Raw genomic sequence first — 21,278 nt, forward strand, 5'->3', positions numbered from 1 at the left:
CCGTAGTTGTCACTTTTCTGGGTCAAGTCCTTCCTGACAGATTATTCTGCTGTTTTACGTCCTTACCAGTGGGTCTGTGTACTCTCCCTACTATTCAGTGCAACAATTGCTGCCGTTTCGGACATATCAAAGACAAATGCCGTTCATCACCTAGGTGTTATAAATGCTGCCAACCTCATTCTGGTGATACCTGTTCTATTCCAGATAATCATATTTCATGTCTTTTTTGTTCGGGCCCTCACACTGCCACTCACCCCAGCTGCCCTGAGCACTCGCGTCAAAAATCTATAAAGCTGGTAATGTCGGAGGAAAACATTCCGTATTCTGAAGCATCCCTTCGCTTTCGCCCAGTCCGCCGAACTTTTGCTGACTCAGCACGCCCTCCTGGTCCTACTCATCGACCTTCTCCCTCTCTATCTTCACCGTCTTGTCCACCAATGAGCCCACTTACTCCTCTTCGTTATGGATCTGTATCTCCTCCATCCACCCCAATCACTTCTCACCGTAAAACAGTCCACACAAACCGGCGTTCTACTCCTTCCCTGGGTAAAGGGTACGACAAAGTTACTCATGCTGAGTTAATTAACACTCCAAAGTCTTCTCAGCAAAATGGTTGTGCTCTCATAAATACCGAACCTGATTCTCAAAACTCATTATCACAAATCATTGATCTTTTGTTCTCTCTGGTTAATATTTTATCTAAACATAATATTGCAATACCGTACAATGTCTCCCAAAAACTGAACCAGATCTCTCCTCATAATACTTCCACAAATGGCGATAACACTTCTTCAATGGAATTGCAAGAGCATTCGTCATAAGAAGTCTGAAATTATAACCCTTATTAATAACCACACTCCTCTCTTTTTGGCCATCTCTGAGACATGGTTGAGACCGGGCGCTCGTTTTCGGGTACCTGGTTTCGCGTGTCTTCGCGATGATCATGGCAGTGGTCGTGATGGTTGTGCCCTCCTTGTCAAACTCTCTGTTAATTACTCTTTAATTCCTCTTCCCCCACATTCTCCAAATTTCAATATAGTTGCTGCTCAATCTTTAAATATTACTTTTGTATCCATTTATATCCCTTACCCTAGTTCCGCTATCATCTCTGAAATAAATAACATCTTATTAACTCTCCCTCCTCCTCTAGTAGTGGTCGGTGATTTTAATTGCCATCATAGTATGTGGGGATCCGTTTATTGCGACTCCACATCCTCTTGCCTCTTAGACCTAATAGACAACAATAATATTTGCCTGTTAAATGATGGTAGTCCAACAAGACGAACATCCCCTATGCAAAACCCTAGCTGTATTGATCTTTCCTTTTCTTCTCCTAATCTAGCATCCCAAAGCTCCTGGAGGGTTCTGCCTTTTAGCCATGGTAGCGATCACCTCCCTATAATAATTTCCTTTTCCCTAGGTGTCTCCATCTCCCCTTCCTCTTCCCCTCCTCTCCTTAAATATCAACTATCTAAGGCCAAATGTGAAAGAACGAGTGAATTCAGACTATTTGTTACCAGTCAAACTGACTTACTCCCTCCCACTACAACAGAAAATGTTTTAGATATTTACAATGATTTCATTTCAGCCCTTATCACATCTGCCAACCACTTCATCCCTACTAAAAAATCCCCTAAAGATATCATCCCTTCTCCCCCCTGGTGGGATTCCGAATGTACTGAGCTGGTTCGCAGACGTGATGAGGAAGAGGAAAGTTTTGTTAATAACCCCTCATTGGATAGTTTTATAACTTTTCAAAAAGTTAATGCCAGAACGAAGAGAGAACTTTCTAAAAAGAAATATGATGGATGGTCCTCTTTTTGTGAAAGCCTTTCCCCCCGCTCTCCCCCTTCTCTGCTTTGGAAAAACATTAATAGATTTCGTGGATCATATACTGACAATAATCCTTCTTCCAATGACCCCTCTGTTTGGCTTAATGATTTTTTAGATAGATTGGCTCCACCTTTTGTCCCCTCTGAAAATTGCTTCCCCTCCTCCTCCCCTCCCTCTCCATCTTATGATCCTATGGATGATCCCTTTTCATTAAACGAACTCGCTGCTGTATTAGATAATCTCCAGGATTCAACCCCCGGAAGCGATGGAATACCCTATTCATTTTTAAAACATTTATCAGATTCCTCAAAAATGTCTCTCCTCTCTATATTTAATACAATATTCCTTACAGGCCTTGTGCCTGACTCCTGGAGACATCAGATTGTCATCCCTATCCTTAAACCCCGTAAAGACCCTAATGATCCCTTATCATATAGGCCTATTGCGCTATCCTCTGTTCTGGCCAAAACCATGGAACACCTGATTAAAAACAGGCTTGAGTGGATCCTTGAGAATAGGAATATCTTGTCTGATACCCAATTTGGTTTTAGAAAGGGCATGGGTACTATGGATAGCTTGAGCATATTTTCATCTGAAATTCGCCTTGCCCTTTCTAGGGGCCATCATTTTGTGGCTGTCTTTCTTGATATTTCATCCGCCTATGATAATGTCCATCTCCCGATACTCAGGCAGAAAATGCTACAGCTGAGTCTTCCCGTGAGGATGGTTAATGTAATATGCAATCTTTTCATGGTCCGCTCTATTTCTGTTCGTGTTCAGGGTTCCCTTCTCTCATCTAGAACAGTCTGGAAAGGATTACCACAGGGCTCAGTTTTGAGTCCTTTACTTTATAGCCTGTATACTTATGACCTCGATACTTCTTGTTCTCCTGAATGTAATATCTTGCAATACGCTGATGATATTGCCTTATATTTTTCTTCTGAATCCATCTCTGAATGCTCCATCCGGCTAAACTCTGCCCTTCAATACCTCTATGTTTGGCTCTCCGATCATGGCTTGTCACTATCTGCCTCTAAGTCTTCAGCGGTGGTGTTCACTAGAAAAAGAGAGATACCTGATATTCATATTGAGTTAGATGATGGCCCTATAGCAGTACATAATAAAGTTAAGTTTTTGGGAGTTTATTTTGATGCCCGTCTCTCTGGTACAGCTCACTTAAATTATAATAAAGGACAAATGTGAAAAAGGCGTAAACATCTTAAGGGCCCTTTCTGGTGTATGGTGGGGAGCGCACCCCTATACACAAAAACTCTTATATAATGCCATTATTAGGAGCCATTTAGATTATGGCTCATTTTTATTAGAGCCATGTAATAAGACAGCATTAGCGTGCTGGGACAAAATACAAAGCAAATCGCTACGTATTATTTGTGGAGCCATGAAGTCCTCTCCCGTTAAGGCTCTCCAAATTGAATGTCTTGATCCTCCATTATCTCTCCGAAGACAATATTTATGTGACAGGTTTTTCTATAAAATTGCCCAAAATTCTTCCCATCCTCTGCTATCTTCTCTATGTCAACTATCTAATTTTATTCCTTCATCTAGCTACTGGTCTCATAAAGTCCCTACATGCTTATATAAGAGTTATCAAAAATTCATTAATGGCCCACAAATGTTTCAATATTCTGGTAATCCCATGTTTGATATCCCTTTCCCAGCGCTTGTTTTTAAACCTAATATCATCACCAATTTTGGTATTAACAAAGGTGATCCAGCAGCTAACAATCTATTTAATAAAATCATGAATGAAAAATTTACCGGTTGGCTGACTATGTTTACGGATGCCTCAAAAACTTCTGAGGATGATGCTGTTGGTTCTGCGGTTTGGGTCCCTCGTATGAACATTATGCTGAGCTTCAAATGCCCTTCAAAAATATCAGTGTTTTCCGGCGAGGCAATTGCCATTTTTGAAGCTGTCTCTCTTGTTTTTTCCCATAGACTCAATAAAACTATTATCTTCACCGATTCAAGAAGTTGCCTCGAGGATATCCTGAAGTTCCCTCTCCGTTCCAAAGATGTTCACCCCATTAACCTCAAAATCAGAGAGATTCTTTTCAATTGCCATTCAGTTGGAATCGAAACTGTTCTTGCCTGGATTCCTAGTCACTCTGGTATCGCGGGTAACGAACAAGCGGACTTATGTGCTAAATGGGCTATTCGTAGCGGTACCGAAACATATTCCAATTGTTTTAGCCAAGACTTACGATCAACCGCCAACTTCGATTTAAAAGAACAATGGTCTGAGGATTGGAATAGATATCGAAGCGAAAAAGCTAAATTTTATGGTGGTTTACAGCCTTTTGTTCCAATAAAACCTTGGTTCTTTATATTCCGAAAATCTGCAAAATTTTCAACTTCCACTATAATCCGCTTGCGACTCGGCCATAATTGTAGTCCCCATTTTCTAGCCAAGATTAGGGTCCGGGACCATTCCCTATGTGAATGCGGTCTCCATGAGGGCACCATTGATCACATATTTTTCAACTGTAGTAATTTCCCAATATCTCTTTATGACATTCTACCTTCTTCCCTTCCTCGCCCTATTAATATGGCTAATTTATTAACCCACCTTCACCCCCCTATAATATTTATTCTTTTTAAGTATATAGAAATGTACAAAATTAGACTATAATTATTTATATGTGCACGTCCTTTACTGTTAGTTTTTTTTTATTTATGTATGTTTATAATAACAACTAACAAATTTTCCTTTTTTTTTCTTTTTTAGACTTTGTTACTACAACAACACCGATCATTTGACTCACTCCGGATCCACGTGTATTCTCCAACCTCGACACTGGCAGAATTGTCAAAGATGACAGAAGCCATACTTCAAAAATTTAATTGAATTGGAAAGTGGGGACGTCGCGAGAGCGCCGGAGACTCCACTGCCGTAACTATAATGTGGGCAAATTAAAAGCCACGATTTATCGGCGACATCAAGAGCCGATGTCTCAATTTAAATAAACAACTTAACCGAGTTGGTGAGTCCTCGCAATTCTTCGTGCATATTTTTGCACCAACTTTGTGATAACCTCGAGGTCCTTGTTTTCAGCAACATCACTGAAATCCCATCGCCGAAGGTCCAGTGGGTGGGTTTAGGTTTCATCCGAGCGATGCCCAACTATCCCGGATGAACCTGTAAGTTATTTTCTTTGTTTTACACTCGTGAGTTGCCTTGCCACGCTGTCAGCTAAACCACATGCTAATCATTGCCTTTCCTTGTTGCAGATGTGGTTTTTAAAGTATTTTGAGTTTTTAATGTTTTTAACGTTTTGCAAGTTTTAACGTCTAACGTTTTGCTAGTTTAATGTAAGAAGAAGTTTATGATTGGATCAGATGATTTCAACAATGTTTTGTGAATGAAGATCCCTACTGTTTTCTTCTGCGTTTTGTCAAGTTATTTCAAGCTTCATTACGGCGGAGCTTGCCTTGGTTGTTTGCACGTCGAAGCTTTTCTTTGTGCTGCGCCTCTCCTTTTGTCAACACTCCGGATAAGGCCCGGTGAAGGCATGCGAGGTTGACCGGTGGACGTGTAGCCCGCCAGCTGCGTACACAGCTGGCCCGCTGCGCCGCCATCGTCCAGCACGCCCTGGCCTGAGCCGGCCTCAACGCATCACCTGTACGGTATTCCGGAACGCCTCAGGTAGGCCTGATAGTCGGAGGTCCTCGAGTAAGTGAGGTGCCTACAGGTGTACGGACAGTGTTTTTAAACATAGTGATATCTCATGGTTGTTACGGAGTGACAATTAACCTGACGGACCAAAGCGCGACCTGTATCCCTCCATAGGGTTTTTACCTACCTATGGTTAAATTAAATTTTGTATATTTAAAATTATACATTGTACAAATTCAAAGGGAGTTTTCTTTGTCTCATGCTCACCGGTCTATAACATCTAGCTGTGCCCTTCAGGTAAACACCACTTTATAAATTTCTGAAACATATCTGTATTTTCATAACACCCTTTCATTTCACCTACCTTTCTTAAAAGGTAAGCAAAAAATTAGTGTTTCACTGCCCTCGCTTGCTAGCGGTTTGGGCTGGGCCCCCTTCGGTCCTGTCCTCAGCAAGGCCGCATAGCCAATAAATGGCAATAATGGCTTTTAATAATTTAATTTAAATAGAATTGTTTAATTTGATACTAACTTACTTTTAAGGTTTTCTACTAACACATGTATGGATGTGTACGGTTTACGTACGTACAAGTTATTCTAGCTGAGCTTGCGCCCTACTTTTGCGCATCGCACACGTTTTCTAGAGTTGACGTAAATACGCCGTCGCGGTCGGTCACGATTAGCATCCATCCAAAACCAACTAATTGTAACTTTACTTTCGAATAAAACAACTTAACGTGATCCTTGCCCAAGTGTTTATATTTCAACTTATCTAACTAACTTAACTTACTACGACGTCCAAGGCCATACATTTTGGTCCTTCGAGCAACGGAAATCAGTGCTTCGGGTTTTTTCGTGACGTTAGCGAATCGGTGCTTTCGGCCTCCCACCAGCGGGACTCACCGACAGCATAGAGACGGCGCATATAACGTCATAGGAGAGCAGGAACATTGAGACAACAAGATTAGTGAAACTTCGCGATCTTGTAGAACTAGTAAACCTACGGAGAAAAGTGAAATAGGATTTCATATAATTTATAACTACAACTAGGTAGGTTAGACTAAAAAACCTATCTTATTTTTTTTTTTTTTTATTTATTTGATAAACTGAGTAGGTATACAGTTTTGACGCATAGCATCGCTAAACCAGGAATGGTTTGTCTCGATGCTAGGTTTCCTGTCATCAATCAATTAACAAAAACATTATATACATCAAGAACAATTAAAGTACAGAACATAATAAAATAAAAATAATGTTGTGGGTAGTAGGATATTGCACATATTGTACATTGTAGGATATTAAACAGGTTAAGGTGACGCTTTTTAAAGCGTACTGCCAGTCCTTCTACACGTGCAGTCTGTGGACTGAATATACGCGGAGTTCATACAGCGCCTTGAGAGTTCAATACAATAACGCGTTCAGGGTGCTGTTTGGACTGCCGCGTTTTTGCAGTGCGTCAAAAATGTTTGCCGATCACAATACAGATTGTTTCTTTGCAATTATTAGGAAGAGGTGTGCATCGCTATTGAGGCGCTTACGTTCCAGCTCAAACGGCATTCTGAGCGTGTTGACTGATAGGTGGGACTCCCCACTGCTGGGCCACTGGATGCGCTTACATACTGAAGTGGACTTGCAGATACCGGTGACCAGGCGGTGGGAACCTGCTTATTAGTAATGTGTTGTGTTAATGTGTACGTTTTCTTGTTGTTTATAATTGTCGAGCCGTGTCGTGTGTAAATGTTATTTTATTTTTATCGTTCTATTACTAACACTAGATTAAGTTGTTTATTGCTTGTTACTAACCACTATGGAACATGTCCGAAATAAACTCTTTTTATTTTATTTTTATTTATTTATTTATTATTGCAGCTCACCCGGTAGACACGGCAGTACATCGCTCTTACCTATGTGTGTACCGTATATCCCTCCCGATACTCCAAACAATACACCAGTCGTACATGTATTTAAAGAGAACAGAACCAGTTCCAGTCCATGTACAGGCTGCTCCTTTTTCTTGATTAGACTGTAATCGTAACATGCAAGTGATTACTGTAATTTTATTTAAGATATTATTGACCTACTAGTTTTTTAAACAATTCATCCTTCAGTGTTTTTGAGATATTTGTGGGCGTGATTTTATTTTTTACTAGCTTTTGCCCGCGACTTCGTCCGCGTGGCGTGTTATATAAGAGAGAGATCTTCGTGTGTGTGGGAGTGCATATCAAATTTCAAGCATCTAACTTATGCAGTTTAGATTTTTTCATACATTTTTTTTCCCAATAACTCCCATTTTTCAAAATACAGCCAAAAATAAACTTTATATTTACTAAGGTATGCATGCATGCTAGATTGAATCAATTGATTGAATTGTTTTTTTTTTAATTGATTGTTCATTGAGTTTTAATTTTAATACACACTTCCTCTCTTCCCTTCAACGTTGCTGTGCCCTACAGGGTCCATGTTTTAGTTCCTATGCCTATGTAACACCCCATTGTACTACAATACAATACAATACAATACAATACAATACAATACAAATACACTTTATTGCACCAAACTAAAAATAAATAATTACAAAAAGTCTCTTAATTAAGTACATGGCAAATGGTGTACTACATGGAATGCAATAAATAATTTAATTGAATTGAATTGAAAACATCTATCTTACGCGGTTTCGATTTTTTCATACAAATGTTTTTTTCCCGCTAACTCCCGTTTCCGTGGGAATTTTGCAATATCCTGTTGCAACTAAGGTTTAAGTTAACTAAAGTACCTGCATGCCAAATTTCAAGCGTCTAACTTAAGCGGTTTAGATTTTTCATACAAAAGGATTTTCCCGCTAATTTCCGTTCCCGTGGGAATTCCGGGAATTCCTTTCTTAGTGCACCTCTACGGTACCTAAGCTATGTCCCTTCCAAAGGAGAATGGGCGAATCTGGTCCAAGAACCTCCACTGATGAGACTTATATGTAATGAAAGCTTATGCTTTCTCTATGAATCTGGCAAAGTTCTATCAGATTCTGTCCCGGGGTTCTTTTTTTACGGCCATGTTTGTCCTGGCTAAAAATGTGATAAAATACAGTGGGAGCTAAAATCGGCTCAAGATTTGTTGCTGGATAACTAAGTCTACATAAATAATTATGTATCATATTGTATATCATTTTAAAGAGGATCTTTTCCAGAATCCGAAACATAAAAAAAAAAACAAAAAAAAATCTTTTTGTAAGCGAATTATAGTCAATTTATATCTGCAGCGCCATTGTTTCTCGGTAGCTAAGTTCAAGTTTCATGCCTTTTACCCCTTCCAAAAGTATCTTACCGATTTTTTTTATATTGCTTCCGGAATTTGATCTGAGTGATAATAACAAGAAAAATAAATAAACACCTCTCCGATAGAGACCGGCTAAGCTATTGCCTATTGCAAGAAATCGTCATCATTAGCAAGTCATTACGGTATTGCATATTATAAGCTTATCAGCAACTTGGAACTTGGTCCAAGAACCTCCACTGGTGAGACTTGCATGTAATGATAGCTTATACTTGTCCTATGATTCTGGCAAAGTTCTATCAAACTCTGCCCTAGGGTTTTTTTACGGCCATGTTTGTCCTGAGTGTACAGTAGTGGACTGCAAAATCACCTCAGGATTTGTTGTCGAAAAACTATTTAACAAATCTATATACATAATTATATATCATAATGTATATCAATTTTAAAGGGGAAGGTTATCAGAATCAGAAACACAAATAAAAAAAATGCATTATGTAAACGACTTTTAGCCAACTCACGTTCGTAGCGCCATTTTTCTCAGCAGCTACGTACGAGTTTCGCGCCTTCCAACCTTTCCAAAGGAGCCTAATCATTTTTTTCCTTCTTCTGATATTGCATTCTTAACCTGACAAGTGACAACAAAGAAAAAAAAAAAAAAAAATAGATACCATTCCGATAGAGGCCGCGTAAGCTATGGACCTATTGCAAGATAACGTACTCAAAGGCTAGTCATTATAATCCAACAGACGTAACATGATTAGAATGCGGCGGGACGGAAATGTAGTACATCGCCTTATGCGAAAGAGACGAAATATGTGTCTCTTTAACACTAACAGTATACAGCTTAGTACGAGAGAAACAAGAAATAAGTCATTCTAATCAAGATGCAATACAATGACTCTATTGTATACAAAAGAAACACATTTATTAAACAAGTTCAGGCAATAACTGGTGCAAAAGGCGGCTTTATTGCCAAGGTAGCAATTACTACCAGGCAACCTTACGTTTACGATACGTTTGTTGTACCATTCGGCATTGTTTATAAGACAATATATAAGCCTGGATTAATAAAACAAGATTGTGGTGAAAGAAAACATACTACATTTGCGTCCTCCCGCATTCTAATCATGTTACGTCTGTTGGATTATAATGACTAGCGTTTGAGTACGTTATCTTGCAATAGGTCCATAGCTTACGCGGCCTCTATCGGAATGGTATCTATTTTATTTCTTGTTGTTGTCACTTAGTCTTGTCAGGTTAAGAATGCAATATCAGAAGAAGGAAAAAATGATTGGGCTTCTTTGGAAAGGTTGGAAGGCGCGAAACTCGTACGTAGCTGCTGAGAAAAATGGTGCTACGGACGTGAGTTGGCTAAAAGTCGTTTACATACTTAATGCATTTTTTTATTTGTGTTTCTGATTCTGATAACCTTCCCCTTTAAAATTGATATACATTATGATATATAATTATGTATATAGATTTGTTAAATAGTTTTTCGACAACAAATCCTGAGGTGATTTTGCAGTCCACTACTGTACACTCAGGACAAACATGGCCGTAAAAAAACCCTAGGGCAGAGTTTGATAGAACTTTGCCAGAATCATAGGACAAGTATAAGCTATCATTACATGCAAATCTCACCAGTGGAGGTTCTTGGAACAAGTTCCAAGTTGCTGATAAGCTTATAATATGCAATACCGTAATGACTTGCTAATGATGACGATTTCTTGCAATAGGCAATAGCTTAGCCGGTCTCTATCGGAGAGGTGTTTATTTATTTTTCTTGTTATTATCACTCAGATCAAATTCCGGAAGCAATATAAAAAAAATCGGTAAGATACTTTTGGAAGGGGTAAAAGGCATGAAACTTGAACTTAGCTACCGAGAAACAATGGCGCTGCAGATATAAATTGACTATAATTCGTTTACAAAAAGATTTTTTTTCTTTTTTTTTTATGTTTCGGATTCTGGAAAAGATCCTCTTTAAAATGATATACAATATGATACATAATTATTTATGTAGACTTAGTTATCCAGCAACAAATCTTGAGTCGATTTTAGCTCCCACTGTATTTTATCACATTTTTAGCCAGGACAAACATGGCCGTAAAAAAAGAACCCCGGGACAGAATCTGATAGAACTTTGCCAGAATCATAGGGAAAGCATAAGCTTTCATTACATATAAGTCTCATCAGTGGAGGTTCTTGGACCAAGTTTCATACAAAAGTGCCCATTGTCATTTCAAATGCCTACATTTAGCCGTTCAGGCTATGCGTTGATATGTCAGTCACTGAGTCAGTCAGTTTCTCCTTTTATTTAGATTTGATTTTTTCATACAAATGTTTTTTCCCGTTAACTACCGTTCCCGTGGGAATTTTGTAATATCCTGTTGCAACTAATCTTTAAGTTTACTAAAGTACCTGCATGACAAATTTCAAACATCTAACTTGAATGGTTTAGATTTTTCATACAAAAGGATTTTCCCGCTAATTCCCGTTCCCGTGGGAATTTCGGGAATTCCTTTCTTAGTGCACCTCTACGTTATCTAAGGTACCTGCATGCCAAATTTCAAAAGTCTTACTTGAGTGGTTTAGATTTTTCATACAAAAGGATTTTCCCGCTAATTCCCATTCCCGTAGGAATTTCGGGAATTCCTTTCTTAGTGCACCTCTACGGTATCTAAGGTACCTGCATGCCAAATTTCAAACGTCTAACTTGAGTGGTTTAGATTTTTCATACAAAAGGATTTCCCTTCACTACTCTGCTCCTATTGATTGTAGCGTGATGAAAAGTATACTATGACCTGTCCAGGAGTGTGAAGAATAATTGTACCAAGTTTCATTAAAATCCGTCCAGTAGTTTTTGTTTCTATAAGGAACATACAGACAGACAGACAGACAGACAGACAGACAAAAATTTTACTGATTGCATTTTTGGCATCAGTATCGATCACTTATCACCCCCTGATAGTTATTTTGAAAAAATATTTAATGTACAGAATTGACCTCTCTACAGATTTATTATAAGTATAGATTTCTGTGGTAAGTAGATTTATAAGATTTGGTATAATATATTCCGACGTTCTCTTTCCGTAATAATTATTATATCTGGATTTTGTTAACATGTGTTTGTGGGTATGTCTCGTAGTTTTTTTTTGTTGTGATTTATGTTGAATTTCAGTTCTAAAAAACTGTTCTTTTAGAATATTTAGTTCGAATTGCAAATGTACTGGTAATGTTTTACAATACGTGAATAGATCGTTGTCGTTGTAAATTTTTGTTTTAACGTTATAAGGTATAATGAGTTTTAATAATCTAATTTGTAACTTATATATTTGGTCGAGATAGGTGTTGAAGGTACGACCGTAAGTACTCAATCCGTATGATATAATGCTCCCGGCGAGTGCTGTATACATCTGCAGTCTTATAGTGTAAGGAATTCTATTACGTATTATATAAAATTTTGCCATTATAGCACGTAATCTACCGCAAACGTCATCAATGTGTTTACCCCACTGAAAATTGTGATCTATAATTAAGCCTAGATATTTTTGCTCAGTTACCTGTTTTAGAAAATGACAGTTACACATCGATGTGGTAGCTCTGGTGTGTAAACAGTTGTGGTTATGTGCAGTTACCTTGATACTGATTCCAGCTGTTCTGCTATGGTTGGAATGAACATACATCAATTTGGTCTTGTCTGCATTTAACACTAAACCAGCGTCATGAGACCACCGGCAGAGAGTGTCAAAGTCGTACTGAATATTATCTCTCGCAATATTTAGGTCTCTGTCAGCTGCTATGAGACAAGTATCATCTGCGTATTGATATATGTCACAGTACTTGATGACGTTGTTCATATCATTAACGTAAGCCAAATAATGAAGTGGACCTAAAACAGAACCCTGTGCTGTACCTTCAGTAACTTCTACTACCTTACTATATTCAGTACCGATTTTGACTTGGTACGTTCTATTTTCTAGATAGCTTTTACACCACTTCAGGGCAGGTCCTCTCACTCCTGTATTCTCTAATTTTTTAATCAGTATGTCATGTCGTAACGTGTCGAAAGCTTTACTGTAATCTATAAAAATTAATAGCACATGTTTTTTATCGTTGAGGTACTTATTGATGACGTCTGTAAATCTAGAGAGAAGTAGGGAAGTGCTCTTTTTCGGCTGAAAGCCGAACTGGTTATGTGATAGCACATCTTGCATTTGAAAGTATCTATGTATTTGCCCACACAAATACTTTTCAACAACTTTATCTACCACTGGAAGTATAGTTATGGGTCTATAATTTGAACAGTCATTCCGGTCACCACCCTTGAATATAGGCCTTACTAGTCCAACTTTAAGTGCATCTGGGTATATCCCTGTATCTAGCGATGCATTAATAAGTCGCGCAATAGCAGCAGCTATTTTATCCGCGATTACTTTTAAATCTATAGCTCGCATACCGTCAATCCCAGGTGATTTATTAATGTTAAGATTCATTATAATTTTTTGTACCTGTATATTATCGGCTTTTCTAAGTAACATTGATTTATCCATGGGTATACTGTACGTCTTTTCATCCAATAGTTTAACGTTACAATTTGGAATAATGTTCTTTCTGTATATTTTGTTTAAATTTACTTGAAAATAGATCTGCTATATTTTTATTTGAACCCAAAGAGTTAAAAGCTTTCGTTATGATACTGTCAATAGAATTAGTTATTTTTCCTGATATCTGGTTTAATATTTGCCATAGTTTTTTAATGTCACCTGTATATTTGGATATTTCATTTTTATAATGTAAATTTCTGTACCGTTCTATTATTTTGTGTGTTTTATTCCTTTGTTTCTTGTATTCGATTCTTGCTATATTATTTCTGGTATCTTTTTTCCATTCCAAAAATAATTTATCTCTTTTTTCGCATGTTTTGATAATATTTTTGTTAATCCATGGGGCTTTATTTCTCTTAGAATTGTTCACTTTACAATTGTACTTTGATTTCTCGTAGCATTGCGATAAATTATTGTTAATAAAATTACAGATTTCAGCAGGACATTTCATACTCTCGACATTATTCCAATTAATATTATGAAGTTCTTGAATTAATTTATTGTTATTTATTTTTTGTACGTAATGAGGAGCAGCCTGTACATGCGGCACACCAAGTAGCGCAGCCATAGTCATTCGATGATCGGCCAGTACGATGCAGAGCGCGCCGCAGTACACGTCTAGTAATCGAGACCGGACAAAAACGTGGTCAATGCAAGATTTTGTTAGTCTACCTTTTTTAAACTCTAATCTAGTGTAGTCCGAAACTCCGCTCACCAGTCCCTGGCCGCTCATCATGTCCATGTATGCTCTTAACACGGAATCATTGCACTTGATGTCGATGTTTACATCTCCTATAAGCATCAGATCTTTTCCTTGTGAGAAACATAGTGTTCTTTCTAGTTCGGATATAAACAAGTGCTTATTTCTGTTTGGTGGTCTGTACACAACGCACAGGGCCAAGGAGTAATGGGATGGAGTTTCAATTTCACCGATCAGACATTCGAAATGGACAGTTGTTGACTTCATTAAGTTAAATTTGTGTTTATTTTTGATATACGCGATTATACCCCCGCCTTTTCTATTTTTCCTTAACTGTGTGTGCATTATGTACCCCTCCAAATTATACAAATAACTTATTTTGTTAGAAATATTAACTTCTGTCAGTATAATTAAATCAATTTCCCTACTACATGAATTAACAATTTGTTCTATCTTACTAAAATTCTTAAGTGTAGATCGTATATTAATATGAATGCAATAAAAATGTTTACAATTTTTATCGGGTATTGATCTTATAAAATTATTTACATCTATACAATTTTGGATTTCAGTGATGTTGTCATTTAGGATAGCCATCTTAGGATTGATGCAAAGGTACAATATGATGAATCACCAGTAGGCAAAAATAAAAGCATACTGATTATGCCGCTAGGGACTTAATGTCGTTCTCACTTCTAATCCAGTATATTTTTTCGGCTTCCGATTTTCTTACAAATACTTTTCCATATTTACACCAAATGAATTTATACGTATTCTTGAGCTCGAACTTAGCCTTTCCAAGTAAGTATTTATTGCGGCTTGTTAAGGCTTCGTTTATGTATACTTTCTCGGACGCAGTATCACCGTGGATGCTAGGTAGAACATTCGACACTAATAATGACGTGGAGCGTCCAGCAGCAATCCATTTGTGTTTGATACTCTCGTTGCTAAGCTCCACTAGAATGGGTCCTGCATTTCCCTTACGTGGAGGCAGACGCCTTACAGACCGTACAGCATTCACCCTATCATTGTCAGATAAATTCAAAAGTTCGCCTACCTTCCTTACAATGCTTAAAAGATTTTCATTATCACTAGTAGGCACATTCATCACCTCAACACACTGCGCAAGTTGAGCCTGTTCTATAGCCTCCAATCTCTGTTCCAGCGCAGCAACTTTTGTCTCCAAATGAACATTTTGATTTTTAAGAGCTAACTGTTTTTTCTCAAGGTCTCTTACTTTTTCGAAAGTAGCTTTGAGACTCAAGTCGAACTCGTCAATCTTGTCACTAGTGTACTGCACTGATTTCATTATGGCTTTAAGTTCACGCATGACGATGTTGTGCACTTCCTTCGTGATTTTCTCCAGCAGCTTTTTAACATCTAGCTCATGTGCTGCACCACGAGGCGATCCTTCTTCCTCGCCCTCTTCCTCGTCTTCGAGTTCCACGGCTGACAGAAACGAAGATCGTCTCGTAGAGGATTGGTGGCAATCGTTGCACACCCACTCTAGGGTGTCAGCCGCTCGTAGTGCTGCAAGCTGCTTACTAGTGAGCCCACTACAAGCAGTGTTTCCATGCACAGTTGCATCGCACCTGCTGCATGTCATCCCTGGTAGCTTCTTGGTGATGTTCTTGTTACATGTTACACACTTTTTCATTTTGGAGGTAGTAGTTGCACAAAATATATATTTCAAAAAGTGTACGTGGTGTCCAAGTGACAGATGATCGTGGAGTATTAACTACATTGAACAACTTACTATACAACTTTACTTTTAACAATGTCAACGGACGTCTCGGAGATGATTGCCAATCAGGAGTCTATCTTTATAACTCTAAAACAACTATGTTCCAACTACAAGAAAGATAGTCCCTCAAGGAAGACTCTGACGTACCTGGAGGAACATCTTAAGCGTCTAAACTCTAACTGGGAGAAGTTTGTCAGTAACCACATGGATTTAGTGAAATCTGGAAAAACGGACACCTCGAGATGATGTATACGCGAAAATGAAAACTTTATACCTACGAATAAATAATAAGTCAGGAAGAGTAACTATGAACAAACGCCGGCGAAATATTGGCCCCACGACATTCTAAAAGATCGTAAATCCATAAAACCAATCAGTAGCGATTCCGTGACGCGCTTCATTGCGACAAGCGCTGTGATTGGTTATCAACAGCAACCACAATAGAGGTTGGTGCGTGTGTTTCCGGGGTTCTCAAATCAAGGATGTTGTTATGCAATGCATGGGTGAGTATAAGTAAAAAATGGACGAAACTAACGGTGGATTTAATAATTTTTAGTGTTTTGTATTTCGGATGAGGCGTGTTGCTGAATTATGTATTCAAGCAGTATTGTTATGTCGTCCGCGCAGCGTCCTTGCGCAAGGTCGTGTCACTTGCAGTTCGCTCAGCATATGAAAACCGGTCGCCTACTTCTCGCGACTTCTCGATTTTTCGATCCATTAACAAAGTTAATGTATATTGTGTTTTATAACAATGACGACTCAATGCGAATTGATAATAAATGAACTTCTCTGCTTTATCCAGTGTAAAGCAGCGATTTTGGATGAACAAGCTATAGTGCAATTGTGTGATTGTTTTTCGGAAAAAGACGTCGAACAAGCCAGAGAAGTCCTCGTCGGGCTGTCCCTGCTACGCAACACGAGAAAGGGAGACGGGAAGAAGAAACGAAGCTTGCAGGATATCGTAACGGCAATTAAGGAAACGGCGACAGATCAGTCACCACCAGTCTTCGTCGCAAAAGATCTTCTCCGCCTGCCCCCCGTAACGTTCGACTACATTGACGTCTCAACATTACTAAAGGAAATTCTACGTTTAAAACAGGACGTGCATAATATACAGTGCGATTATCTAAGAACAAAAGATTTAACATCTATTACTGATCAAGTACAAATCCTGCAAAACACAAGGACGAAGCAAGAAAGCGATCAAAACCTGACAAAAATACCATGTGAGAAAAAGACGGAGAAAATAATTACGAATAAGACAAGAAAATTAGACACACGACACGCAAAAATTAAGAAAAATCCATCAAAAATACTGAAGGTGGGAGAAGAAAAAGGCACTAACGGTCAAGTGACGTCAGCGACTTCGAACACGGCGCGCGAGCCGCATCCTAGCAGCGGGGTGCGCAGTGGCTGCGCGAGCGCCGAACCACAGTCGCGTGCAATAAGTAGCCCAATCACAAAATCGAGTCTTTTGACTCTGAACGACACTATTACCGACAATAATAATACGACAGACGACAGTTTTACAACAGTCGTGCACAAGAAGCCTCGCTACAGAACGATTAAGAGAAATAAAAACAACGTCGGAACTGCTCAACTACATAGTAGCAAAATACAAGTCGCGCCAAGACTTACATATATTTATGTATCAAGGTTTCACCCGGAAACAACCACAGACGACATAAAAGATTTTTTACAAGAAAACGACAAAACTGTCGTAAATATTGAAAAACTTACGCAGTACAATAGTACCGATTTTTCTTCTTTTAAAATTACGACTTATCAGGCACAGGAAGGCACATTACTTAACGAACAATTCTGGCCAAGTGGAATAGTTTATAGGAGATACAAACTAAAGCGAGGCCCGCGATCACCGCAGGCGCCTCAGGCTTACGCTGGTGCGGCACCTGTCAGCGGCGGCGGCACCATCCGCGTTTAAACAATGAAGACGAGTTTCGTTAGTTTTAACTGCAAAGGAATAAAACGTACGCAGCAGCATGTGCGTGATTTATGCATGAAGTACGATCTTATTGCGCTTCAGGAACACTGGCTAATACCCGATGAAATAGACTTCTTGAAGACTATACACCCGGACTTTGACTATCATGAAATATCTGCTGTGGATACATCAACAGTATTAATAGGAAGGCCGTATGGAGGGGTAGCTCTGTTATGGAAGAGGTCACTGTTTACATGCGTCACTCCAATCGATACCGGTTCGACGAGAGTTATGGCTGTGCGTGTGAGCATAACTTCAGCGACGTCGGTTACGGAACAAAGGAGTTTCATTGTCATGTCGGTGTACATGCCAACGCAACACCCAAATAACTTAACCTTGTTTACTGAGTGTTTAGCAGTGATAAGTGCAGTGATAGAAAATAACGACGATGAAAACGTAATCTGTCTTGGTGATTTCAATGCGGATTTTGTGCGATCTAATCCTAATAACATCTTTGGTCCCGAACTAAGAAAGTACAGTGAGGAGCAGAATTGGGTATGTGTGGACACTTTATTATTAAATTCGGACACGTATACTTTCCAAAGTGATGCACTCCGTGTCGCGACGTTGGACGCGAAGTGTACATAGTGTCAAAATTACTAATGGCAACATGAAGCAGAAATATTCCCGCCAGCGTTGTTCCCAAGATTTGTCTATGGTGAGTTATAACTTGTCAGCTTTTGAATACCCACTTAGTAAAAGGAGAATATAAATCACTATGTTAACTTAATGGTTGTAAGAAAAGTGTTCTGAAATTGTGTGGTGGGACTTCAAAGGATTACATCCATTGAAGCTAAGTATCTAGACTAAGTATCTCACTATGAATGTACTGTTTATATAATACTCTTATTTATCTAGCTATTTCAAAAGTAATCCAAAGTTTACTAAATACATACCGCGTTGAGAACATCATACCGAGAGTCAGGGAATCGACACTCCAACTTTGGTTCACATTAATGAGATATAGAGCGTCTGCCCCTAGCGAGCAGGTACGCTTAGGCACCTGCCCTTGTGTGTAGGTTGAGCTAATTAATATGCGAATAGAGCGTCTGCCCTGGTGAGCAGATATGTTAAGGCACCTGCCCATGTGTGTAGGTTGTACCTATTAATATGAGAATACAGCGTCTGCCCTGGTGAGCAGGTACGCTAAGACACCTGCCCATGCGTGTAGGTTGATCCAATTTATATGAGAACAGAGCGTCTACCCCTGGTGAGTAGATATGCTAAGGCGCCTGCCCAAGTGTGTAAGGTTGAGCCGACTAATATGAGAACAGAGCGTCTACCCCTGGTGAGTAGATATGCTAAGGCGCCTGCCCAAGTGTGTAAGGTTGAGCCGACTAATATGAGAACAGAGCGTCTACCCCTGGTGAGTAGATATGCTAAGGCGCCTGCCCAGGTGTGTAAGGTTGAGCCGACTAATATGAGAACAGAGCGTCTGCCCTGGTGAGCAGATATGCTAAGGCCTGCCCATGAGAATCAGGTCCAAATTATGATGGTAGGGAGTACTATTTCATACGAGTTTATTGACATTAGTTACAAACTGAAGTATGCAAGCATTCCCCAGATAATAGGTATTTTCAAAACGTCAAGCTAGCGGGATCAAAGAACTACCTTTATAACTTTGGAACCGTTGAAGTACTACTTTCGGTATTTTGCAGGGGGTGAGTACTATTTCGATACTATTTTTTGGCGTTTAAATCAAAGCGAAAGACCTTGTCGTTAACTCTCGCCAAATTTCGCTCACCGTCAAGCTAGCAAGTGCAATAAAACATGGCTATAAATCCAGAACCGTGATGGTACTAATTTTTTTACAACAGGTACTATTTTTTTCAATAAGAGTACTATTTTTTGGTATGGTCAAATTATTTTTTCGTGCCCATTTTTTTTTTGAGGCCGCTAGCTTGACGCACACTGTGATCTGGACCTCCCGGTGAGTATGGGAAAACTTCCAGATCTTGGAAAACTGCTCCGCATCAGGGAGACACCCTACGGCCTGGCAAAACTATCGCACCTGGATCGATTCTTTTTTCACAAAACCTATTTAAATCTTGATCAAATTCAATTTCTGGTGGAAAAAAATCAAAATGGCGGAAAAACAAGATGGCCGCCATACAAAATTTTGTTTTTTCAAAAAATGTCTCGGGGGTAAAAACTGTGAATGGGGGTGTAATCGGAAGGTATTGTTGAGTACGGAAATATTGCTCGATCTTGAAAATCTGCTCCGCATCAGGGAGACACCCTACGGTCTGGCGAAACTATCGCATCTGGACCTTTTTTGTTTTCACAAAACCTATTTAAATCTTGGTCAAATTCAATTTCTGGTGGAAAAAAATCAAAATGGCGGAAAAACAAGATGGCCGCCATACAAAATTTTGTTTTTCCAGAAAATGTCTCGGAGGTAAAAATGATGTATGGGGTTGTAATCGGAAGGTCATGTGAAGTACGTAAATGCTTCTTGATCTTCAAAACTGCTCCGCATTAGGGAGACACCCTACGGCCTGGTGAAACTATCGCACGTGGAACTTTTTAGTTTTCACGATACCTATTTAAATCTTGGTCAAATTTAATCGCCGGTGAAAAAAAAAAAACAAAATGGCGGAAAAACAAGATGGCTGCCATACAAAATTTTGTTTTTCTAGAAAATGTCTCGGGGGAAATAACTGTGTATAGGGTTGTAATCGGAACGTCTTGTGGAGTATGGAAATACTTCTCGATCTTTGAAAGCTGCTCCGCATTAGGGCGACACCCTACGGCCTGGCGAAACTATCGCATCTGGACCTTTTTTGTTTTCACAAAACCTATTTAAATCTTGGTCAAATTTTATTGCCGGTGAAACAAAACAAAATGGCGGAAAAACAAGATGGCCGCCATACAAATTTTTTTCCTAGAAAATTCCTCAAGGTCAAAAAATATGTATAGGGGTGTGATCGGAACGTCATCTTGGAAAACTGCTCCGCATCAGGGAGACATCCTACGGCCTGGCAAAACTATAGCACCTAGAACTTTTTTGATTTCACGAGACCTATTTTAGTCTTGGTCAAATTCTATCGCGGTAAAAAAATGGCGGGAAAACAAGACACGCGAGCAGCTTGCTGCGAGCGAACCACGCGACATCTAGTTATTATTATATTATAATATATATAGCTACAAACCCACTGACTGACTGACTGACTCACTCACTGACATAATTGTTCTCCCAGAAGGAGGGTCGGGGGGTGAAAATGATGTATGGGGGGTGTGATCGGGACCTCCCGGTGAGTATGGGAAAAATCCCAAATCTTGGAAAACTGCTCCGCATCAGGGAGACACCCTACAGTCTGGCGCAACTATTATACCTGGATCAATTTTTTTTTCGCAAAACCTATTTAAATCTTGGTCAAATTTTATTGTGGGTGAAAAAAAAACAAAATGGCGGAAAAACAAGATGGCCGCCATACAAAATTTCGTTTTTTGAAAAAATGCCTCGTTGGTAAAAACTGTGTATGGGGT

The 21,278-nt window shown here is 39.1% G+C and overlaps 1 protein-coding gene across 1 annotated transcript; it reads left to right on the forward strand.

Annotated features, from left to right (window-relative positions):
- Window positions 1–15,820: 15,820 nt before the first annotated feature.
- Window positions 15,821–17,729, forward strand: LOC126381135 (uncharacterized). The gene is made up of 2 exons (XM_050030664.1): window positions 15,821–15,979; window positions 16,590–17,729. Exons 1-2 carry the CDS (start codon window positions 15,821–15,823, stop codon window positions 17,727–17,729), a joined length of 1,299 nt encoding a protein of 432 aa, XP_049886621.1.
- Window positions 17,730–21,278: the final 3,549 nt, after the last annotated feature.

This window comes from Pectinophora gossypiella, unplaced genomic scaffold (genome assembly GCF_024362695.1).
Source record: "Pectinophora gossypiella unplaced genomic scaffold, ilPecGoss1.1 Pgos_37, whole genome shotgun sequence".
Lineage (NCBI taxonomy): Eukaryota > Metazoa > Arthropoda > Insecta > Lepidoptera > Gelechiidae > Pectinophora > Pectinophora gossypiella.